Source organism: Euleptes europaea, chromosome 19 (genome assembly GCF_029931775.1).
Source record: "Euleptes europaea isolate rEulEur1 chromosome 19, rEulEur1.hap1, whole genome shotgun sequence".
Classification (NCBI taxonomy): Eukaryota; Metazoa; Chordata; class Lepidosauria; order Squamata; family Sphaerodactylidae; genus Euleptes; species Euleptes europaea.
Window position 1 is genome coordinate 36419239 of NC_079330.1, and position 25668 is coordinate 36444906.

General features: G+C 47.0%; 1 protein-coding gene across 2 annotated transcripts in view; it reads left to right on the forward strand.

The window, feature by feature from the left end:
• The window catches only part of NLK (nemo like kinase), a 194711-nt gene that overhangs the window by 87865 nt on the left and 81178 nt on the right, over window positions 1-25668 (forward strand). For both annotated transcript variants that reach the window (XM_056865424.1, XM_056865423.1), the window contains exons 2-3: window positions 7139-7268; window positions 13529-13584. In XM_056865424.1, coding sequence (XP_056721402.1) covers window positions 7139-7268; window positions 13529-13584 — 186 coding nt within the window. The remainder of the gene's footprint in view (window positions 1-7138; window positions 7269-13528; window positions 13585-25668) is intronic.

The window sequence follows — 25668 nt, forward strand, 5'->3', positions numbered from 1 at the left end:
TCACAAGAGATCTCCTTACCTTCCTTCTGCCCAAAACCATCATGTCCAATGGAGCGGGCCTGGCACTTATTGGATCTTCACAGGGCTGTCCGCATATACATTGACAGAACGGCAGAGTTCAGAAAATCAGACTCTATGCTTATTGGCATTTCCAACCCCAATAAGGGTTTAAGGATGTTGGCAGCTGCTATCAGCCCTGCCTTGAAGCAATGCATAGTGGAGGCAAATAAAACAACCAAGGTCCCAGTCCCAGATGGCATCACCGCTCACTCCCTACACAGCACAGCTACCTCGGCAGCATTTGACAGACAGGCTCCAGTCGGCGAGATTTGTCAAGCCGCCACCTGGTCTTCAGTTTTCACATTTGTTAAACATTACAGAATCAGCACCTGGTCTTCCACTCAAGCAGCCTTCGGATGCAAGGTTTTCCAACATGTAGTCGATGAGGGGAATTAACCCACCCGTTTGGGGAGCTCTTGGAAGTCCCACAGATCAAGATGCCCTTGCCTCGGAGGAGAACGGAGCCTTGACTACTTACCTTGAGGGCTCCTTCTCTTCCAAGACGAAGGGCATCTTGCCCACCCGGGCGAAGACGGACAGTTTCAGAAGACCAGGCACTGCTTAATCTTGTTAGTTTCTCCTGTCAACCATGCATCATCAGACAGGATCAAATGTTCAGTTATACTGTTACTATAGTTTCCTGTTTCCTAACTACTTCCTTGTTTGTGGAATGTTGCCAGTTCTAATGTTTTTTACACTTCTCTAAGTAGCTAGGCAAGACTGTAACTGGGGATCAGTGGGTTGTTTTCCCACCAAGGAGACAGGAAATAAAGTTTGGTCCTGCCTCCCGGAAAGAATGAGACAACATCCACAGATCAAGATGCCCTTCGCCTCGGAAGAGAAGGAGCCCTCACGGTAAGTAGTCAAGGCTCCGTTCTTGGCCCCAGCTCTTGCCTAACCCACCCCTAGTGCTTGGATTCCTTCCACCTTCATTCATATATATATTTGCTGCCTAAGATCAACCTAGAATGTTGTGCTATTCATGCTGCCTAAGATCAACCTAAAATGTTGTGCTATTCATGAATAGCCAGCTGCTTTAAGAGTACTCTTTTCATGCATATTTGAATTTAATTTTCCAGGACTATGAGGAACTTATTTATCTTTGTGGGCAATTCATGAAGGGTAGGGCCACCTATGGGTGTATTAGCCATGTTCAGTGGCACAAATTGCCTCTGAGTTTTCAGTGGCTGTAGGACAAACCGCTAGTAGAGCTGTTGCCTTCATTTCTGACTTTGTGGGCTTTATGGAGGCATCAGACTATAGAAAAGAGGATGCTGGACTGGATGTTTCAGTCAAGTTCTGCTCACATGATCTTGCATTTGCCCTTCATTGGTGAGAATAAAATGTAAAATCTGCATGCAGGATACTCACCCAAGAATGAGAACTTTGTATTTGCTTAGATGTATTTGTTATATTTTAATTTAATCCCACTCTTCAGCCAGAATTGGTACCTGAAATGGGTAACAGGAATTTCATAGAAACATAGAATTGGAAGGTACCACCAGGGTCATCTAGTCCATCCCCTTGCATAATGCAGGAAATCCACAGCTACCGCCCCCCCACACCCCCAGGGACCACTACTTCATGCCCAGAAGATGGCCAAAATGCCCTCCCTCTCATGATCTGCCTCCCTCTCATGATTTGTAATTTAAAAATTACAAATGGACATTAAATCTACAGGTTCTGTGGGAAGAGGGTTCTCGGCTGAGTTGGATCCAGACACAATGGGGAGTGCCCGGTTGCTCCCCCCGCCTCTCTCTGGCCCCAGGGGTGGCCGTTGGAATCTGGAAGGAGGGAGCCTCTCAGCTGGGACTCCTGGCCTGCCTGCAGTCCTCTGTCATGAAGGTTCTCTTACCGCTGTATAGGGAAATGATCTACATGGAACAATTTTACTGCGTTTGTGAAATTAACTCTTTATTGACCTGAATATTGGAGTTTTCTGCAACTTTGCCCGTGATTACTTTTTCCAAAATAAATGACCTGTGCCCACTGTGGCTGAATGTGGAACTGGTTGTGTTATTATGTGAACTTTTTTGCACCATTGCCCAGATTTTGTACAAATTTGGACATCACAATTCAGTATATGTAAAAGATGACATAGCCAGTATTGGTTTCATTTAACACGTCTTGGAGTTTCTCCTTCACTCCTTTAAGTCTTCTGGGGAAGTTCTTGTTCTCTGTTTTGTACCTTGTGTAGGAATATACATGCACAATTTTTTGGACGGCTGCACAGTTTGCAGTGCAAGATACAAAGCTATCATTCCATTACTCATGGTTAGATGGCCGCTACAGAAATACATAGCTGATGCTTTTTGAAATGTGTTTTGCTGTGCAGTAACTACTAAACTTCTGAAGAGGCAGGATTTTTAAAGATTTAAAAGAAAAAAGTGTGGCAACAATATACTTTCTTCAAATGTGTTATTAATGCAAAACTTTAGATACGCTCTGTAGCTTCTTACTTTGTTCTGCTTGAATTGTTTTTAGGATTGGTCATTTTAATCCAGTTTTAGTAGTGATTATGTGATTTTTGTATTTTGGTTCTTGGTTTGCTGTTCGGAAGATTTTAATTGAATGACAAGGTATAAATATTTTAATAAAGTTCTCCTAGGTCTGATTCAGATGCCAGTGCAAAGAGATTGTGGTTTAGGAGTGTAGACGAACACACACCAGGTGTTGCATGTGACTGCTGCTAATCCTGATTAAAATGAACCAAGGTATATTACTGTTCTCAATCAAGAATCCGGTTTTAATTAGGGGCCATTAGTTATGTCCCAGCTGCACCTTTGTCTGTCACTTGCAATTGTGAGCAAACTGAAGGAATCAGCCTTTTGTGGTTTATCATGAGAACTTTGCAGAAAAAGTGAGTTTTTTTGCAGATACCTGCCTTTTGAAAATCTGGTTCTCTATCTTATTGAAGGGCTAATGCTGCTGGCTGAAGTATCAGAAAACCAAATTGTCATGACTGCTTAACTATAGGTACTGCTAAACTTGGCATGTTTTAGCTATTCCTATGAGTGCACTACGTTACAGTGGGCGGGATCGGGAAAAGCCCCGTTTGTGATTTTGCATATGGCTACTTCGCGGCGGAGTCAGTGCAAACAGAAAAAATCGCACCAACAGTGCTTCCTTGAAATCTGCACCCCTGCTTCGAAGTCACTGCGCAGTTGCAAGATTCATGTGAGAAATTAAAAATAAACGGCGAGGCAAGTCAGACAGGAATGCACGGCAAAAATGGCCGAGGTGTTTGTGCACTACCCCAATGCCAATCCTTGGCTGCAACTCCCTTCCCTCGTCATGTGTTCTGTTTATGCCATGTTGAGAGCCATTTCCCTCACAAGAAAAGACTGAGGAAAAGTAGGGATTGAGGAGTTCTGCCCTCTCTTCATCTCCGGTTACAGTTTAACTTTCCAGTCCCTACAATAGGCTAATCTTGTCCTTGTTCTTATTCTTACTCTGTACATAGGAAAAGAACCCTTTTTTTGTTGTGTTTAGCATCCCTCGCTAGCCTAAGCTTTAGCTTTCCTAACACTCTCCCTACAAGCACTAGTTATTTGTTTATATTCCTCTTTGGTTATAAGGCCCTCCTTCCACTTCCTTTTTTATTTCTCAACTCTTTAAAAAGCTGTTTAGGGAGCCACCCTGGCCTCTTTAGGCTCCTTCCATTTTTCCTTCTCATACGAATGGTTTGGGATTGCGCCTTCAGTATTTCATTTTTAAGGAACTCCCACCCTTCTTGAACTCCCTTCTTCTTAAGTATTTCTGACCATGGGATTCTACCCTGTAACTGTTGTTCATTGAGTGGTCCTCTGTGCAGGCACACATCCCTCCCTCCTTCCCCTCTGTGGTCTGCTGCAGCTCTTGAGTTGTGGGTTCCATGGCGACAAGAGAGCTGAGGGATGGCCGCTCCCTCCCCCTCTGTCACATGGCCGGGAAGGCGGGAAGAGCCGTTGACAGAGGGGAGGGGGAGCATCCCTTTCTCTCGGCAGAAGCTTTCTGCCATTAAATCTCCACGGCTGGCCTGCACATGCGCAGATCCCATGTGTGGCTGCACAGAAGACCACTCAAAGAAAAACAGTTACAGGTAAGTGCAATGTTATTTTTACTCTTGTTGTCCTCTTTGCACCAGTGCAAGTTTACATTATAAGCTTCTTGGGCAGGGATGTTTTGCTTGTATTTCTCTGTACAATGCCAGGTGATGCTACTAAATCGTGCTAGCTTGCACTAAGTTTCTTAAGCATCAGTAGTCTCAGATGTATGAATTGTCTGAAGCAACTTGTTGCCTTCAAAAGCTGATGCTACTGTAAACTAATTAGCTCCTCAGGTATCACAGTGTGCTTTGTCCCTTGAGCACAGCACAAATTAACTTTCTGTGTGTATAATGTATAATAAAAAGTCTCTTGCCTCCCAAACCCTCAAACTCATAATAAAGACCTCATGATCTGCTATTGTAAAACGTCTATTTATTACGTAAAAAATGAGTACTTAAAGCAACCCTGGGAGAACCCTGATCAGTCTTGTGAAGGAGGTCATTCTCACAAGAGGCGGCAGAAGGTGCTGTCAGAGCCGGCTGTTATCTCTGCTGCCTGTAACTCATTAGCTCTTGCAGACGGGGTAACCAGCAGAAGAGCTCGGGCAGGGCAAGCCTTTTCATCAGCAAAGAAAGTAAAAGCATTCCTGTGTAACAGGCTTCAGCACTTATCTCTGCTTTCTGGTACTGTTTGTGCTGAACCAAAGCAGCTGGTACCCCAAGTTAAGAGAGAACAAACTCAACATGGCGTGAAATTACCACACAGCCATTCACACTCATTAGAGTTATATTGCTGCCGTCTACAAGCATGGCTGATCTTTGCATGAATAATTAAATGAAATGCTGCGTTGTGATTTGTTTTAATCTTAAAATATTGACAAACTGCAGTCCACGGTATAATATTTGGGCGATTTGAGAAACCATCTAATAAAATAATGTGTGTGGGGGAGGAGGTGGGGAGATGATATGATCAAGGCTTACAGCAAGATTGAAACTTTTGAAAAGGCACTGGAATGGATGCAGTTAATATTAATCAGTTTTATCTCACTGGCATAATAGGTAGCCTTTATAATGGAATGCACAGACACATTTCTCAAGTTGAAGAGTTTACCAGAGGCATCTTTGTTCTTCCATTGACCAAAACTTTGCCTTTCCATTTAGTGGAGTTTTTCATAGACTATCTCAAGCAACAGCCCTTATGCAGATTCTCCCTGCGCACTAGACAATGCTCACTGTATGGAGCTGGAAAAGTTCAGATCCCTGCTTAGATTGGACAAAAAAAAACTTCAACCATGTCCCTGAACGAATTCCTAAGTACAAAATACATTTGAGCACACGGCTTTGGTTAGGAAGTATACTTGTGCATGATATGTGGCTTTTTGCTGACAAAAAAGAACGTGGTTTATGGTCTGAGAAGGAAACATTGATTCAAATGAGGAAGCAATGGCACCTTTTTCTCTGATACTGGGAGAGGGCTGTGCTGAAGGACAATGGGAGGCAAGAAATATTGACTTGTGTTTAATTGGTCTGGCTTGGTTTTAAATTTTGCAGTGCATTATTCTACTTATTTGTCATGTGCTGCTTTTTCTTTATTGTTTATGCAATGTTTTTGTATTTTTTCAATAATTCGCTTTAATTTGCACTGTTTAATGAACACTGTTCATGTGTATTTTTTAAGCTGATTTCCCAGTATAAAGAGTAACACAGGAAGTGACCCGGTGTTCTGCCTCTGGGCATAGTCTGATCCCCTGCAGCAAGAGCTTTTTATATGCTGTCAGGTCACTTGTACACTTCGTGTACTTCTGGAATGGCAAGCCAAGCATTAGTGTCTGTTGCAATTTGTCTGAAATCTCTGTCCTCTTTTGCTAGCTGTAGTGTGTCCCCCATCCCCAATGAGCCATGTCACTGTAAACTGAAGGCTAGATTATTGTAATGTGTTATAGGTGGGACTGCCCCTAACAACTGCTTGGAAACTTCAGCTGGTACAGAATGCTGCTGGTAGATCACTGACTAGTTTACGCCAGTATGATCATATCACACCTGTGTTTCAGCAATTTCATTGGCTTCCCATTTCTTTCTGGGCACAATTCAAGTTGCTGGCTGTTACCTTTAAAGCCAGAAACAGATTAATTAAATGGTAGCACCTGATTATTTTTTGTTCTCCTTATTTGATCAGGCATTGTACAAGAGAAGTGAGCAGTTTTAGTAGTACATGGCATGGGGATTTGAACCATACACTGATCTCACCATGGACTAGAATACTGTGCAGTGTTTGTAATACACTTGGGGTGCCGTTGGAGTTGTGTTCGTATTGTACTTTTCAACCATAGATGGGCTCCCAAAGCAACAAACGGAACTTAATATCTAATATAAGTATTGGTCATAAAACATGGCTTCTGTAGGCTATTCTCAGCTAAGTCTGGCCACAAGGGGAGCATGAACCTGGTTGCTGCCCCACCCTTCCTTGTCTCCAGATTGACCGCTAATATACAGAAAGCGTACTTAATATACAGGATCTATCTAGGGCCATCCGAGAGAAGCAAATAGGATGCAACTGGGCATCCCTCCAGCTGTCTGTACCTGGCTGCTGCCAACCCCTGTCCCCAGGATTAACAGTTCCTATACAGAAAGCGTACTTAATATACAGGATCTGTCTAGGGCCATAAGAGACAACAGAGCAAGAAGACCCTGGGCATTCTTTCAGCTGTAAGTTCACTCAACATTCCAGTTGGGGTCTTCAGTGGGGCTTTCAGAGGGAGAGCCAGCGGCAGCTAGTTAAGAATCCATTCCCTAAGGAACGTTTCTGTTGTTACCTTGATTCCTGTTAGCTTCCTTTGGAGCCAAGTCTTGGCTTTAAAAGCATTGTAAAAATTTAATTAACTACAACAAAACTAGTTCCAGGATTTTTGCTTCCTTGCCTCTCTTGATATGTTCCTTTGAGCCGTCCAAGCCTACCCTGAAACTGTTCTAATTGGTTCTTCGTGGTAGAAGTGGTGACTGGTTTAAAAGTAAGTTTGGCATTTAATTTGTTGTTGCTTCTTCCTCCTTCAGGTCTGTAACAGATCCACGAGATGGAAAGAGAGTTGCACTCAAAAAGATGCCCAACGTCTTCCAAAACTTGGTCTCTTGCAAAAGGGTCTTCCGTGAATTGAAGATGTTGTGTTTTTTCAAGCATGACAATGTAAGTGGCTTATGACGTGTTGACTGGGTCTCCCCAGCATTAGTCTGACTCTCACAATTATTGTGAATCCCTGCCACCTTTAGTAAGCAGGGTAAGCCTGATATATCCTTTGGTTTTTAGGAAGATTCCACACGGAACTTGCCTCTGTAGAAACTTGTTTTAAATGGTAGTGCCAAACAACGTAGCTAGTCTGAAGCTCTGGTGCTGATATATCCCTGGATCCCTGTGAACTGTGGTTGACAAATCAGGAGCCAACCCTCAGAATGCATTCCCTGTTAACGTAGGTCAAGTTACTTATTGCATCATCGTTAACCATGGCTAAGGCCAGTGAGGGTCACGCTTCATCCAGGGTTTGAATCAGCATTTTTAACCAAATTACAGGAGAACATTTACTCCAGAGGTGGGTGAAGCTGCAGGAAAGACTTCCCTTTCCCAAGCCTGACTCATGATTTGTTAACTGTGCTGATTAGGGAGCCAGTCTTACATGTGCACAAGTCCTAAATGTGCTTGCTGGAATCTCTTGCTTTTTTCTTTTTCAGCCTGTACAAACAGTGCCTGCTTTCAACTTATTTCAAGGAATGTATTACATTATTTTCAGTATAGACTTCATCTCACATTGCAGTGAGGCAATATACCTTGAAATGGCCTTTTGCAGGCAATTTAAAAGGGAGCTTAAACAAGCTTAAACAAATGCTAGTGGAAACATTCTTAATAGAGGACTCGGCAAGCCTCACCAGAATAGCCACTGTCCTTGATTTACTGTGAAGAGGAGAAACTTCAGTTGTAGGTGCTTAACTGTAACTTTGCAGGCTTTGGGGAAGATCTTGCCCAGAGTGTTTTTAGTAAATGTGCTGTAGTGTGCAGAAGCCCTGACTTGGATAGCCCAAGCTAGCCTGATCTCATCAGACCTTGGAAGCTAAGCAGGTTCAGCCCTGCTTAGTATTTGGGTGGGAGACCACCAAGGAATACCAGAGTCACTACATGGAGCCAGGCAATGGCAAACCACCTCTGAAAGTCTCTTGCCTTGAAAACCCCACCGGGGTCTCCATAAGACATCTGCAACTTGATGGAGAGAAAAAAACACGCAGAACTCTTTCAGAAATCTGAATAAAACATTCATTAATTCATTATATTAGAAATGACTATATAGCACTCTAGCTTTTAGACAGAATAACATACAAGCTACCAAAATATAGATACACGTGAAGCTGCCTTATACTGAATCAGAGCGTTGGTCCATCAAGGTCAGTATTGTCTACTCAGACTGTCAGTGGCTCTTCAGGATTTCAGTCAGAGAGAGGTCTTTCACATCACCTATTGATCGTTTCAACTGGAGATACTGGGCATTGAACCTGGGACCTTCTGCTCTACCACTGAGCCACAGCTGTTTGCTAGATATTAAAGTAGTACATATAGTATTTATTTTATAAACCAGATAAAGTGTAAAAGGCCGTAAAAGACCATAAAAATGGGCTCCAGTAGGAATGTAAAAACGTCTTCTGCTTGGGAGCATCAACAGTGAAAATGGGTGGAACAGAAATGCTCGTGGTGAAAACATACAAAACTAGAAAAGAAATGAGATGGGGTATATTTGTACTATCCTCAGCTAGCCATGGTGGTGTAGTAGTAGAAGTCTCCTTCTTAATGCAAGAAACTGAAACTGAGTTTTGCATACTGACCTCAGACTGCAGAGCTTGCAACTGATACAACAAATGCAAAAACCAAATACAGACAAGCAGAAACCTTTGTTCTGACAGGTTTATACTAGTGCCATGACATCAAATATTTTTAGAGATATCCAGAGGAAGAGACCAAAATAATAGAATGTTCTCCCACCCACACCAAGAAAATGAGCAGGCAGACTATAAAATTTCCAGTTGTCCAATTGATGTTGTCTTGGGTCAGGTGGTGTTTACTGAATCATCCTGTTGTGGTCAGCTGTCAACAGTGTGATGATGTCCAATTAGTAGTGCAGACACAAGGTGCTTGTGAGTTTTTTCTCCTTGGAAATGCACCTGTTTCAGGGGGAGACTTGAAGTTTAAGCAGAAAAGTTTCCCACCATGGCAGGCACAGTAGGGAATTGCCCTCCGGTGAAGAAGACTTTTGTGTGTGTTTGCTCCCATCACTCCCTTCCACCAAAAGACTCGAGTCATTCAGTGTTATAGTCATTTTATTTGCAGTCATAGACCATCAAACAAATTAAGTTTACATTACTGAATAATATAGAGTAAAACAAGTACAAAATACAATTTAAAAAAATGCAGAGATACAGTGAGGGGAAAAAGTATTTGATCCCCTGCTAAATTTGCCCGTTTGCCCTCTGACGAAGAAATGACCAGTCCATAATTTTAATGGTAGGTTTATTGTAGCTGTGAGAGACAGAATAACAACAGGAAAAAAAAAACTTTTTCCCCTCACTGTACATAGCTAATTAATATCAAAGAGAACGAAAGCTGTATATTATTAAAATCAGAATGCTTAATAATAGCAAAAGCTTGGTAAAATAAGTCTATCAGAAATAAGTCTACTCATTCTCAATTTCCTCAGCTACTGTATAGACTTAAGCGATCTTTGCCTTATTTTCATTGCTAACTAAGCAAACCTGGCCATGCTAGCATTCAGTGAAATAGCACTGCCTGCACAGAGATGGGAGGACCTGGAAAAATTGTGGTGGGGGAACCCTTTTAGCTGTTTCCTCTTTCCCCCAGAGTTTAAACATTTTTCCAAACGATAAATTGGAAATTTTGGGGAGCACCTGGGAGGAAAAGATCCCTATGAAATGTTTTCTCTTTTGGAATGAATTGTTTTTTACTGCAAGGCAGAACAAGCTGACGCTGAATCCAGACACGACAGAGGAACTGCTGATTGGGATGATTGATATACGAGAGGGAGTGAATCCACGTGTCCTAGATGGAGAGACACTAGCATTTTCAGAGCAGATTAAGAGCTTGGGGTGCTTGTGAACCCTGCTTGGCTCTTTGAAAAGCAGGTTGGCATGGTGGCTGGAGCGCCTTCTACCAGCTGCATCTGATTCACCAACTCTCTCATTATCTAGACTCAGCCAATCTGGCCATGCTGATCCATGCTTCTGTAAGCTCACAGTTTGATTACAGCAACATGCTGTATGTGGGGCTGCCCTTGAAGACAACCCAGAAACTACAACTAGTCCAGAATGTGGCAGCCTGATTGTTGTCAGGGGCTAGCCACTGGAAACAAACACTTCTCATTTTGAAACACCTGCATTGACTGCCAGTCTGTTTCCAAGTTTAGTTTAGGTTGCTGATTATTACCTTTAGAGCCCTTCATGACCCGGTACCCACCTATTTGAAGGACCCATCTCCTTCCATATCTCCCTGTGTGGCAACTACAGTCATCAGGCAGCCATCTGTTGTCTGTCCCATCACTTACGGTAGCCCATCTAGCATCAGCCAGAGCCTGGACCTTTTCCATCATGGCTCTGGCTCTGTGGAATGGGCTCCGAAGAGGTGAGGGGGGACTCTCCTTGGAGATCTTCAGGAGGCACTGCGAGGCCTGCCTTTTGCCAGAGCTTTCAAGGGGGTTTGAATGGCAGGCATCTTTTAGGGGGGAGAGGGAAGTATTTGGAGTTTGCTATTTTTTGGTTTTAACTAAAAATGAAGTGACTAGTGGAGTGCCTCAGGGATCTGTCCTGGGCCCTGTGTTGTTCAACATCTTTATAAATGATTTGGATGAAGGAATAGAGGGGATGCTTATTAAATTTGCAGATGATACTAAATTGGGAGGGGTAGCAAATATGGTAGAAGACAGAGCCAAGATACAGGATGATCTTGACAGGCTGGAGAACTGGGCTAAAACCAATAAAATGCATTTCAACAGAGATAAATGTAAAGTTCTGCATTTAGGTAGGAAAAATCCAATGCATAATTATAGGATGGGGGAGACTTATTTGAGCAGTAGTGTGTGTGAAAAGGATCTTGGGGTCTTAGTAGACCAAATACTGAACATGAGTCAGCAGTGTGAAGCTGTAGCTAAAAAGGTAAATGCAATCTTGGGCTGTATCAGCAGAAGTATAGTGTCCAGATCACACGAAGTGATGGTATCGCTTTACTCTGCTCTGGTTAGACCTCACTTAGAGTATTGTGTTCGGTTCTGGGCACCACAATTTAAGAAAGATGTAGACAAGCTGGAACACGTCCAGAGAAGGGCAACAAAGATGGTGAGGATTCTGGAAACTAAAGTCCTATGAGGAAAGGTTGAAGGAGCTGGGTATGTTTAGCCTGAAGAGGATAAGACTGAGAGGGGATATGATAACCATCTTCAAGTACTTGAAGGGCTGTCACATAGAGGAGGGTCCCAAGTTGTTTTCTGTTGCCCCAGAAGGTTGGACCAGAACCAAGGGGTTGAAATTAAATCAAAAGAGTTTCTGTCTAGACATTAGGAAGAATTTTCTAACAGTTAGAGCGGTTCCTCAGTGGAACAGGCTTCCTTGGGAGGTGGTAAGCTCTCCTTCCCTGGAGGTTTTTAAGAAGAGGTTAGATGGCCATCTGTCAGCAATGCTGATTCTATAACCTTAAGCAGATGATGAGAGGAAACACATCTTGGCCATCTTCTGGGTATGGAGTAGGGGTCACTGGGGGTGTGGTGGGGAAGTGGTTGTGAATTTCCTGCATTGTGCAGGGTGTTGGACTAGATGACCCTTGTGGTCCCTTCCAACTCTCTGATTCTATGATTCAATGTTTTAATTATTATTGTAAACCTCTTTGAACCACAAAGAAAAGTGCGATATACGGATTTAAATAAATTAATAAATGAAATTTGTTTACAAATACACCCTTCATTGTGTTTAGTGATGATGCGGTGTTTTCAGTGTTGTAAATTTTCCCTTGATATTCAAATATGCTGGTAGTCCTGTTGTGACTGAGACTTTTGGCTAAATAATACATTTTCGTAGTTTACTTTAAACATTTCACTTTTTTTCTACCTCTCAGATGGCAAAAACTGAAATACACAAAGGTATCATAACAGTTTGCTGCTCCATCACAAGTATTTGGTATATTCGCAGTTTTGCTTTCAGAAAACTATAGTATTTATACGTTTAAGTTCCATAATACAATTTGAATATGCTAAATACATAATGTATTTTACTGCATTAAAGCAATACAAAGAGTTTAGATTTTTAAATAAAATATATTTTATCCCCCCATTTTTTTCTGGAAAGAAGATGGTGAGAGAGCCCCCCCCAACTTCATAATTTCTTGAAATGTTCCTCCCTCTGCACCAACAGATAGCATAGATATTTCTGATTCTTAAGTGATTATCCAGGTCTGTGCAAAAGATAAAAATAAGAACCCCCCCCAAAAAAGGTGAGGATACTTCCAGAGACCCTGACTGCTAATCGTATTCTGTTTACTTCATTTATACCCTGCCTTCCTCTCAAATTAGGACCAAAGCGGCATATATGTTCTTGTTTTTTCCATTTTACCCTCACAACATCCCTGTGAGATAGGTTGGACTGAGGGTGTGTGACTAGCTAAAGACCATCCAGCAAGCTTCCATGGCACAGTTGGCATTCAAACCTAGGTCCCCGAGATCCTAGTCCAACACTCGAACCACTGCCCTACACTGGTTCTAAAGACAGCTGGGGGGAAGGGAGAAAACTGGTTTGTTCAACCCCTGAGGGCTTATAGCATCTTGGAGAAGGTCTGGAACATGGGAGACCTTCCAAAGGAATTATTCCCCTCCCCGCTGCTTCTAGCATTGTTTGCAGGCCTCCACTTTGGTCTAAACCTGAACTATCACACCTCATCTAATATCTATTCTGAAAGATCATCACGGGCTTCCTGTGTATTTCCAGACTCAATTTAAGTTGCTGGTTTTGACTTTCATGAGCTGAGAAAGTGTCACCACTGCCTCCTTCAACATTCCTGGGAAGACCCTCAAACTCAGGGACAGATTGATCATATTTTAGAAGTTCGTTCCACCCCCCACCCCCACCCTGACTGAGCTGCCTTTCACCAGCCAGGGCGGGCATGGATTAAGGAGGCAAGTGGAATTGATCTAATACAGGACCCAAAGACATCCAAAGGGGCTTCACTCACTGTATTAACATTGGTGGGGAGATCATGACAGAGCAACAAGACTTTCTCCACAAAAAAGCTCACAAAAGCCTCACCGCTAATGGTCAAATCACTAAAGTTTTGATAGTCTTCTGTTGTGTCTCTAAAGTAAGCGCTTCTAGTGTGTTCCAAGTAATGAAATCATCTTTCCTGTTGTTTTTTAGGTACTCTCTGCTCTCGACATACTCCAACCACCACACATTGACTACTTTGAAGAAATGTATCCTACATGTTAAACGAGCAACTTTATTTGAGATTGGTATGTTTGACTCCATCTTACAGAAGTTGGGTGCTGGCTCTGAATTGCTAATCCATCAGCCTTCTTGGCATCTGGGAAGGTGGCAGGTAGGACGGCTGTCATAGCCCATATGGCAAACTGTTTGGAGGAGGGGAGAAGGTGGGTCTTTGTTGTTAGTTTTAGAAGAGTTGACTCAATAAATTCTGAGACATGGGTGACATGATAAGCTTGTACTCTGGAAATTTGTAGGAAAGCATCCACAGAACGGCAGTAGATAAATCACTCCTCTTAACAGCAAGCTTTTGATGTTCTGGTACCTTTCGTGGGGTGGTAAAATGAGGCCACCCACAGGTGAGATAGCATTTCTACATATACAGGGGAAATTTCATCGTTTTAAAGGAAGAAACCATCTCAAAAAGGCCAGATAAAGACTGGGCATACTTTTTGCTGAGGACAGTTAAGCATCAGTTAAACTGGGGAGGGTAGAAATGGGAAAACGGAGTAGGGAAATATGCTTGAGCCCCTTATAGAATCCCAGAGAAGGGATTTTTGTCTGGATGGGGAAATTCCTTAATAGTTTATCACTTGGGATTTATTGCTGGTTCCCAATTTGTAGTTTGAAACATGTGGTGAAGGGCCTGGAATTGTGTGTCTATAAATGCTGGTGTCAGGAGCAGGCCATGAAGCCAGTGCATGGTTGTGCTTCCAGGTGTTGCCTTGTAGTTCTCTCCAAGGCCAGTCCGTGCCCCGTGTTTAGACTTCTTAGAGTCCTTCTCGAATTCCTTTAGTGTGAGAATTGCCAAGTACTCCTTCCTGTCTCTGGGAGGGGGGTTGCCTGGGTTACTGGTTATCTCCTTTTGCTTTTCTATATATGCCATGTGCCTTGCCTTAGCCCCTTACTAGTGTCATTCTGAATATGGCTTCTGTAACCTGTCAATTCTATCCAATAAAACTTTGGATTTGCCGTCTGCTGAATTCTGTTTAAGGGATGGAGCGCAGGGCTAGAGCTTACATTATGATACTAGTCATCTTCATCGGTTTTAATTGCTGACCTTGGCTGGAGCCCTGGAGGGTTCGCCTAGGCACTCGTCTCCTCGGCTTGGGGCGCGAGACGAGCTCCCTGAGGATCCCGATTTACTGCGTGACGTCTTGGAGGAGACGCTACGAACTGACACGGAGGCCACCCGGCTGGTTGGGCTAGTGACTGCTCAGTGGCGTCGCCTGGCAGAGACGACCCGCTGGGGGACCCAGGACGCTGATCTACATGCCTGCGACGACCTTTTGGAACTGGATACTTTGCTGGAAGAGACCCGGTTGGCTCAGGAGGACCTTGCCTTGCTAACTCGGTTGTTGTCTGAGCTGACGCTCAGCGAGCCGCGACAGGAGTCGGCGGCCCCGATCCTGGGACTCGAGCCCGGTTTCCCAATGGCGGGGGCTCGGGAGGGAGACGTTCCACAAACCGTTCTGGATCCCACCCTATGCCTCTGGGAAGCACAAAACGCGGCCTCCAGGACGGTCCCGGTGCTCGTGGATTTAACGCCGGCCACAACGACGGCGTCCGATGTCGAAAGGTTGCTGATTCCCGAGTTTGGTCCTGCGTCAGCAGACCTGGCCCCACAGGTTCTGCCGCTGTTGGGCCAACACAAGGAGATCCAGATGCTCTTGGAACAAGCTGCCGAACCAATTGTGACGGCTTCTGCGGCCTCCAAACCCGAGGCGGACCGAGCGCTTGCTGACCAAAGGCAAGCGGAGGACCAACTGTTGGCGGGCGACAGCACAGACTGAAACACGTTAAAAAAATACCGGGGGAATGGACTGGTCTTCCCCTTCGTTCTCCTGGGGCTCCCCGGAACCAGGACAACCCCGAGAAGTAGCACGCAGACAGTGGCACACCTTTGCTCCTGATGTCCACGAGTATGAGGAGGAGGAGACCGAGTACGTCACAGAAGGTAATTGGAATACCAATTACCGAGTTAGCTGAGCCCGACGGACTGGGGGAACTGAGGAAGAGATCCATGCTTTGCGGTTTCAAAACCGAGAGCTAATGGAACGTATGGCCCAGATGCAGGACCAACTGGACTTAGTGATGCGTGAGTACGGTAGTCTGCAGTGTATTCAAGGGGCGCCTGTCCCAAACCAACAACCCCCGGCGCAACCGGGACAGCCAGGGCAGCCGGCCCCGGCGCAACCAGGGCAGCCGGCCCTGGCGCAACCAGGGCAGCTGGCCCCGGCGCAACCAGGGCAGCCGGCACAGCCAGGGCAACCAGTGCAGCCGCTTCCGGGGCAGCCGGGACAGCCAGCCCCGATACTTCCAGCTCCGGGGCAACCACCAGCACCACCCCCTTTGGTCCCAGTTGTGCAGTGGAAACAACCCTGTCTACGAGTGACATTTGATGGCTCCGCGGATGCGTTGCCCTGTTTTCTACACCAAGTGGACAGTTACATGAGAGAACAGGGGCATTCCTTCCTCACGGAAGACAGCCGAGTAAGATTCGTCTCCTCGCTTTTGGCTGGAAAAGCCGCAGATTGGATGGTCCTCCAGTTTGATACCCGGGCCCGCTCCATACGGTCGCTTAATGAATTCATGCGAGCGTTAAGAAGACGCTTCGAGGATCCGTTTCAGGGAGAGAAGGCCAAGGCGGCCCTCTTCCAACTCCGTCAAGGATCCTCCTCAGTCCGCGAGTTTGTAGACGAGTTCCAAAGACTCGCTAATAAAATAGTTGATTGGACTGAAGCAACCCGAGTGCACTACTTCAGGGCAGCATTACATCCCGAAATTCTAAACTGGGCATATGTGCAGCGAGACCCAGCCACCTTGGAAGAATGGATTTTAATGGCGGAAGAGGTGGAAAGTTGCCGCCAGTTTATTTCTCTTGCCCGATGGCAGGCCAGGAAGGGGGGAAGCCAGAAAAACCCTCTCAAACCAGCCGCTCCTCAGGCCCCGCGGAGGCCGACTCTCTCTCCACCGGACCGAGCATTGCGATTTCAACGGGGAGCCTGCCTCATTTGCGGTGCCATGGGCCACTTCGCAGCAGCCTGCCCGTCACATCAGGGACCGCCGAGTCCCTCTATCCAGCCGGCGGGGACTCCTCGCGGGAGGGGGCGCACTCGAGGGAGAGGCGCCGCGGTTGAGCGAAGCATCGCTCCAAGATGAAAAGCACCCCCAGCTCTGCTTGCCGGAGAGGTGATGACGGACCCTTGGAGAGATCAGCTCCGCTTCCTTCGAGGAGGGTGACCACTGGAACTCCCCTGCCCTTTATCTGGAGTCTCCCCTTAAACTGCCAAAAAACGGGCTGGGTCTGCGGTAGAGGGGGCAATACCGCAGACCCCCGCAGGAGTTCCTGCAAAGCCAGGGGCAAGTCCCAAAGCCCCCTTCATGCTGAGTGAAGTGGAAGAAACTGTGTATGTAGATGTCATATTGCAACATTATAGAAAAGGTCCTCAATTACAAGTGAAAGCCTTAATTGACTCTGGATGTGCCCGCTCGTTAATAAACAAAACCACTTTTAAGGCTCTCCAGGTGAAGTCAGTCCCTCTGCCTGCTCCGGTCCAGTTTGCCCAGATGGACGGCAGTGAATTCAAGGGGCCCCCAGTAGATCGTCGCACTGACGGGGTGGCAATGGAAATTGGCCACCACTGGGAACAAATCAACCTTACTATTGTGCCCAATGTTAGATATGCAGTGGTGTTGGGAGCAAATTGGCTCAAAGGACACAGTCCCGCCATAGACTGGGACGCTGGGACTTTAACTTTCAATAGCCTGTTGTGCGAATTACACCGACATGACGTGGCTGTTAAAACCATAGTCACGCCAACCCCTCCTCTAGCCTCGGACCCCTCCAGTCAAACCCACTTGCCACCCGACTATCAGGACTTTATGGATGTATTCAGTGTTCAGGAGTGTGATGCTTTACCTCCCCACCGCCGGACTGATTGTGCTATTGAGGTGGTGGGGGATGACAAACTGCCAAAAAGTAAGATTTACCCAATGAGCCCTACAGAACGAACGGTGCTCCACGAGTTTTTGGACAAAAACGTAGCTCGCGGTTTCATCCGACCGTCCACCGCGCCCTATTCGGCACCAGCCTTTTTCGTGCGAAAAAAGACAAGAGACTTACGTTTGTGTATTGACTTCTGGAAACTCAATGCTATTACTCAAACAAATGCCTACCCCATCCCCCTCATTTCTGATCTCTTGGGAAAATTGAAAGGACACATTTTCACTAAATTGGATTTAGTCGAGGCTTATTACAGTGTCAGAATTCGGGAGGGGGATGAATCTCTGACAGCCTTCTCCAGTTGCTTTGGGATGTTCGAATTTATGGTGATGCCGTTTGGATTGAAAGGGGCCTCGGGGGTCTTCATGCAACTTATTAATGAGATCCTCCATGACCTGCTGTTCAGAGGGGTGGTAGTTTACTTAGATGACATTCTTATTTACTCCAAAACCATGGAGGAACATGTTGCTTTGGTCAGAGATGTTGACTTTGGTCAGAGGTGTTCTAAGTGCGAGTTTCATATGAAGCAAGTAACCTTCCTAGGATACGTTGTCTCGCACCAAGGACTCACTATGGATCCAGAAAAGGTGCGAGCTGTTCTCAGTTGGGAACCACCCTCTACTCGCAAACAAGTCCAACGATTCCTCGGGTTTGCAAATTTGTACAGGGCGTTCCTCCCTCATTTCGCTTGGATTGCTCTGCCCATCACGGATCTCCTTAAAACTAAGGGGAAGGGGGATTCGGCCACTTTACCCAACGCCCGGGTGGAGTGGACCCCCCAGTGTCAAGCCGCCTTCGATAGTCTAAAGCAGCTCTTTACGTCCGAGCCGGTCCTACAACACCCCGACTGCACTCAACCGTTCATAGTTCAAGTAGACTCTTCTGACGTAGCAATGGGGGGTGCACTTCTGCAACGGGGGGAGGATGGACACCTGCATCCGTGTGCCTATTTCTCCAAAAAGTTTATCCAAGCTGAACTCAATTGGGCTATCTGGGAAAAGGAAACCGCCACTGTAAAACATGCCTTAACAGTGTGGAGACAGTTTTTGGAGGGTTCCACGATGCCTTTTGAAGCGTGGTACGATCACAAAAATCTGGTCGCCCTAACGGAGGCCCGCAAACCACCAAACAAGTGCGTTGGGCGGACTTCTTTTCCCAATTCCGATTCATCCTGAAGCATGTACCAGGGAAGCAAAATCTGCTGGCTGATGCCCTATCTAGACTTCCCCAATATCCCAACAAGGTTGCCGACCCACAGAGTCGCTCTTCACCCCTGCCCAACGGGGTCTAGTGCCCACTCTGGCTGTGCAAACCCCTACTCAGACTCACTCCCCGCTGCTGCCGCTTCCAGAGGGGACGGATGCCCCACACCCAGGTGAGCTGGTGACGCCACCCATCTCGCTTCCTCCTCCCTCGGAGCGATCTACAGCCATGTCTCCCGAGGCAAGGGGACCCGAGCACCCTGTTCAGCCGCCCCCGACTCCGGTCTCAACTCCGTCCCCAGTCCAGCTGCCCACCGGCACTACTCCGGAGGGGGTGGAGGGTCTGTCTGAGACCTTTAGGGACACTCTTCGTAGTTATCAATCAGAACTTTCCTCGCAGACTCTTCCAGCTTCTCTAGTGAAACGCGGGGAATTTTGGTACAAGGATTCTAAACTGTATGTGCCAGAGGTGTTGCGGGGGGAGGTTTTAGGTTTGGTTCATGGTGCCAAGACCACCGGACATTTTGGATTCCTTAAGAAATTGCATTTACTTAGGAGGCAATTTTGGTGGGCGGGCATGCGGTCACATGTGGACTCCTTCATCCGCAGCTGCCCCATCTGTGCAGCGGCCAAACGGGCACAGGGAAAACCGCCTGTACTTTTGCAGCCGTTACAGACCCCCTCTAAGCCTTGGGAAGTGATTGCAATGGACTTCATGACGGATTTACCCCCTAGTGGGGGAAAGACTGTACTTTGGGTGATTACTGATCTATTTTCAAAGCAAGTGCATCTTGTGCCCTGCGCAGGTATCCCTTCTGCCCCGAAGTTGGCCCGCTTCTTTGTGTCACATGTCTTCCGTCTACATTCCTTCCCGCGCAAGGTGGTGACGGACAGGGGTTCAAATTTTGTGGCCAAATTCTGGAAAGCTTTCCTCAAACTGGTTGGAGTGGAACAGGGACTATCTAGTGCCTTCCATCCCCAGACAGATGGTCAAACCAAACGGGTAAATGCGGTCTTGGAATGTTATTTGCCCTTCAGAGGCAGCAGATTCATGGGGCATGGGCTCCAAGCAGAAGAAGACAGATGCAGCCAAAAAGACAGCGGCAGCTCAATCGGCCCCCTGCCGTGCCAGCAGCCCAATCGGCCCCCTGCGGCACCAAGTGCGCCCAGAAAGCCCAAGATGCCCCACTGCCGACCCAGAATCCGCTGAACCATCAACAGAGTGGTGAGCTAGCCCCTACTACCCTAGAGTCTGTAGGTGGGCAGCAGACCTTGGACATGTTGGCCCTAATGAAGAGAGCCCTTAGGGAAGAGTTCCCCTTTCTACAAGATCCAGCACTGGCTTCCTCATATCCGGCCTCGCAAGGCTTGCGCCCCATCTCCCCCCTCTTGGCCACAGGCCTAGAACAAGGCCCCTCTACAGGCCCTGACCCTTGGCAAGAGCAATTCCCCCCATAATGGCCTACTAAAGCAGCGAGGAAGGCTATGCCCCCCTGCAGGCCCAACAATAGAGTGGTTTCCTCCTTACTCCCACTGAGCTCTGATGAGGAATTCTCTTCTGATGAGGAAGAGGAACCCATGGAAGAACAGCAGCCCAGGCTGTTCTCAGGAGATGATTACCAGAGTCTCCTATCCAAGGTGATCATGGCCTTAGACCTATCTGAAGAACCCCAGGGGGAGAATCCTAAAGAAAGGCACAGGCCAAAAGGATCCAGAGATTTCCCCCCCTCCCCAAGAAAAACACAATCAAATTCCAGGGTCGTCCCCTTCCCTGAGTATTTTGAAAACCTATTAAAAGCAAAGTGGGAAAAGCCCTTATCAAGTGGGCAATTACCAGCCTCCACCAGGAAACTATACAACCTGGCCCTGCAAGCAATGGATTTCCTCCAGCTGCCCCTAGTGGATGCTTCCATTGTGGCTCTGCAATCAATGGATTGTTATCAGAGGATGGCATGGGGAGACTCAAGGATTCCCTTGATTGGTGGGCCGACTTTGCCTCTAGAAAGGCCCACGAGGCCATGGCCATATCTATCCAGGCCTCTGCCATGGCAACCCTGTTTGCCAGTGCAGCCATGGGGTTGAAACCATAAAGCTGATGCAGTTGGTCCCCCAGGACAATAAGAGAACTGCTGAGGGTCTGAATAGTGTGCCAAAGGCAATAACCTTTTTAGCAGACGCTACCCTTGACTCCATTTCATTTCACGTGAGAGCAATGGTGGCCACTTCTGTCACCCGTAGAGCCTTATGGCTAATGGCATGGCAGGTGGACTATCCTTCCACGGCCATTCTATTGGCCTACCCATTCCAAGGTGGATACTTGTTTGGGGACAAATTGGAGTTGGTCTTGGTTGAGACCCAGGACAAAAAGAAAGCCATGCCACAGCATCTCAGAAAGGACAACAGGGCTTCATCCTCCTCATTGTTTCTGTCCTTTCACTCCTTCCATACCCTGGCATGACCTAGGACGGACCCCAGACGTTCTTCTTGGTTGGGTTGAAGAGGATCCTCCAGAGGGGTGAATTGATTCAATAGATCCCCCCTTACCAGATCCAAAGAACCAATAAATCTGACCAGTTCTCCAAGCAGAGAAAAGAGTGACGACGGGACGTCTATGGTGGGGTGATGGCTACAGCTCTTCAGCAACCAGTGGGCCTCATCGGATCTGGATTGGTGGGTGTGACAGGTAATCCCGAAGGGCTACCTCATAGAGTTCCAGAACCTCCCCCGGTGTCAGGTCTCAGCATCACATTGCATTCCTGGTAATAAAGACTTTCCTCCAGACGGTGCAGCGAGTTAAAAGTTTTATTTCAGCAAGACAGCGAGTTCAGCAGATCATAGAAACATAAGGCTAGAATACAGACATGGGAAAATATCGGTACATATATAGGGTAAATACAATGGGGTTGATTAGGTTAGAGAAACAAAGAAACAATACAGAAGTTAACTATCGGTAAAGACTTAAGACGACGCATATAGGAAATAAACGCGTGCGTTAACTGGCTGATCTTTCCGGGCTCCCGGTATTGTCTTGCGGGACCCGGTATCAGATCAATGATTACTCGGGTGGGTCTCCATTGAGGTGCAGATCTTGGGCAGGAGACCAGGTGCAAACTGGGGGGGGGGAACGGAGTGCAAAAAAGACTCCATTTTGTTCGTGAGGGGAACCATCTTGTTTCATATCCGGGGCCGGCAGAGAGCCTATCTGACACCCAGACTGCTTTGTACCCTCTCCCAAATCAACCAATCCAGAGAAGCATGCCAGGACGCTAGCAGCCATCAATCACTTACTTTAGACCAGCACTGTAGAATCTGTCCCGGTGGAAGAGAGGTCCTCTGGAGTCTACTCCATCTTTTTCACCCTACCCAAGGAGAACAGCAACCGGCACGCCATTCTGGATCTGTAGTTCGTGAACTGGTTGAGACAAAGGAAACACTTCCGGATGGAAACCCTGAGATCCACTATGGATGGAAACCACCTGAGGAAACCACCTGATGGAAACCATCCACTATGGATGGAAACCACCTCTTCATGACCTCCATAGATCTAACGGAGGCATACCTGCATGTCTCCATCTACGTCACTCATCGACAGTTCCTCCGCTTTCCTTACAGGGACCACCACTATCAATTCAAAGTGCTCCCATTTGGCCTGTCTTCAGCCCCCAGTCTGTTTTCCAAAGTTCTGGTCACCCTGGTAGCACTACTGAGAAAGGAGGGCATCCACATCTGCCTGTACCTGGATGACATTCTGGTCTGTATCCCCACTGCAGAGACAGCTGTCCAGCACACAGTCAGAGTGGCCCAGGTCATAGAGGATCATGTATACCTCATCAACAGGGAGAAGAGCAACCTTGTTCCTTCTCTGAGGATCTAACACCTGTGAGTCATCATCGACACCAGACACAACACACTCTTCTTGCCGACAGAGAAAGCTACCAAGATTGCCCAAACAGTCAAGCAGGTGATCAAGTCAAAGTCAGTTGGGCTGAACTCCCTGGACCACTTTCAGGGACTGATGATAGCATGCATTGGCTCAGTTTCTTTGGTCCGGCTACATGCTCGACCACTGCAATGGCTCCTCAAGCCCTACCAAGCACAAATCCTGCAGAAGAAGAATCTGCTCTTAGATCTCCCAACCTCAACTAAGCAGAGCCTCCTCTGGTCCCTCTGGAGCCACTTTCAACCAATGCCCAATACAGGGTACATGGACACAGAGGGGAAGATCCTTACACATCAACTGTCTGGAGCTAAGGGCCATACTCAAAGCTCTGATGGCGTCCCACCCATTCATCAAGGGTCGGCATGTGCTGATCCACACAGACATCTCAGCCAAGGCCCACCTAAACAAGCAGGGAGGGTCCAGATCCTTGACGCTTCACCAGGAGGCTGGGCAGAGACATACCTCCTATCGATATGGGCAGATCACATCTGTGGCAGCCTCAACGTCCAAGAAGATTGGCTGAGCTGACAGACAATCGATGGGGGCTAGTGGTCACTGAGTGAAAAAACCTTTCAACTGATTGCAGACAGGTTCGGGTCACCGACAGTGGATCTCTTCACCTCGGCAACAAACAGTCAGATCCCTTGCTTCTTCTCAAGGTGTGGGCATCACTTCGAATTCACAGAGAAGCATTTCTAATTGCCACAAAGTTTGCAGTAAGCATTTAAAAGTTCTCTAAAAACTTAGAACTAGAATAGAGATAACTTTTTAATCAAGGTTTGTTTGTTTGGATGACTTCTATACCACCTCTCTATAGAATTTACAAAGTAAACAATGTGATTTACAAAGTAAAACCAGATACAAACATCATCAGCTAAAGCCACCAGAGCTTTCTATGTTCCATATCCTGAGGCAGTTGAGAGACTGGGCAATAATTGGCCATGTCATTTTTTCTGTAGGGATGGTTTTCTAAAGTAGTGGTCTGCTCACCTGCTCACACAGTGTGGTGTAGTGGTTAACAGCAGTGGTTTAGAGCGGTGGACTCTGATCTGGAGAACCAGGTTTGATTCCCCACTTCTACACATGAAGCCAGCTGGGTGACCTTGGGCTAGTCACACACACTCTGCCCCATCTACCTCACAGGGTGTCTGTTGTGGGGAGGGGAAGGGAAGGTGATTGTAAGCCTGTTTGAGTCTTCCTTAAGTGGTAGAAAAAATTGGCATATAAAACCCAACTCTTCTTCTTCTCTCGCTGCCCCCATGGCATAATAGCACAATGTAGGGAGAAGGTCTCGACAACAGTGGCATAGGTGTGAACGCTCATGTGCAAAGACAGGAGACATGGGAGAGCATTTCCCTTCAAGAGAGCACCAATAAAACCTTCCCCAAAGGGTGCAATATGTGTACCTCCCATTCTTGGTCCACCCTCTAAGGGGCTGGTTTAGCAGCATAAGCACTGTATACCGACTGTTCAGCAGCTGCTGCCACCTTTGCCTGCCAAGCTCTGTCTCTGATGGCAACACTTCCACTGGAGACGCATTTGTAGCTGAACAAACATCTTGACTGCGCACACACACAAAGTACGTCTTAGTTGCTGCACTTGTGGTTCTGTTGTCTGTGTTTCTCCAGCCAGGAAACGGAGCTCATCACTATATGGCAGAAGGGCAGCCAGGAGTATTCTCCCCCTTCCGTGATGGGAGGGAGTTTGCTGCTTGTTCCTGGCAAACTGCTTAGTGATATTGGGGGCTGGGGGGGCAGCTATTGGGGACATCCAAATGTCATGACAAACCTCTGTTTGTGATGGGCATGCGCATGGCTTGTTGTTCTTGTACAGTGCCTCTTCTCCTTGGGTTTGGGAAGCCTCGAATGAGACTCTGGTTTACTGTGAAGTCCAGGGTTGAGTTTTGTATTCCAGCAAAGTGGGATTCTAAAGCTATAGCTTTATCATCACTTTTGTGAGGAAGAAACAAACTCTAATTTGCTTGGGTGCCTGCATTTGGCTAAGACAGCAAATTGGAGTTTGAAGGCTTCCCAGACGAGGAGGCTCTTCATCGGACTGCATCTGTAAGGGAAAAGGGGAAGGAAGAAGGGATCACTTGAGCACAGGCGGCAGCAGGCTGCATTTATACCTGTCTCAAGACAGGTTTGTTTTGACATTTGAGTGCCACTGTAGAGATGGCTGAAAGAGGTATGAGAGTGGGTTTGAGTTTCGGATTGAGTTTTGGTAGCAAGAGAAGGGAGGAGATAAAGGCAGTGACAGTGAGGTGAAAAGATTTAATAGTAAGAAGGTGGATAATTTAACATCAACCTGTAAGGATGCAGCAAAGCATGGATGGAAGACAAGTGAGCATGGCTTGGCTTTTAGCAGAGGATCTAACCGTCTGTCGCGCCTCTGACCGTGGGGCTGGCCCCTCTGGAGGGGTCTCCCCTGCTAGAGTGCGCGTTGGGGCTGTTGGGGTCTTGACGGAGAGGATCTCCTCGGCCTCAGACCACTCAGAGGAGGATGAGGAACTTTCCTCCCCTGAGCTGGCCAGCTTGGTAACTCCCAGTCAATACCAGGCTCAGTAGACAACTAGCCAGCCTCCTCATTGGCCTCCATCCCCTCCGTTTTATAGCTTCCTTCCGATAGCCCCACCTACCCGCCCCTCACCCGAGGCTATAAAGGTCCCTCCCTTCCCCCCATCTCTCTCTAGTTGGAGAGTTTTCCAAGAGGGTAGGGGCTTCACCTTTGCCCCACCCTCGCTCTTCTGCCTTCCTGGGTATTGCTTGGCTCTGGGCGGGTCATTTTCCCCTCAGGCTGCCTCCCCTGGCCACGGCCGTTCTCTCCACTCTCTTGGCTGCTCCTGAGCGGCAGCTGGGGGCCGGAGCCTTGCCCGCCCGGCTGCTGCTGTTGGGGCGCGGCGTCCGGGTGCTGGATCGTCAGCCTC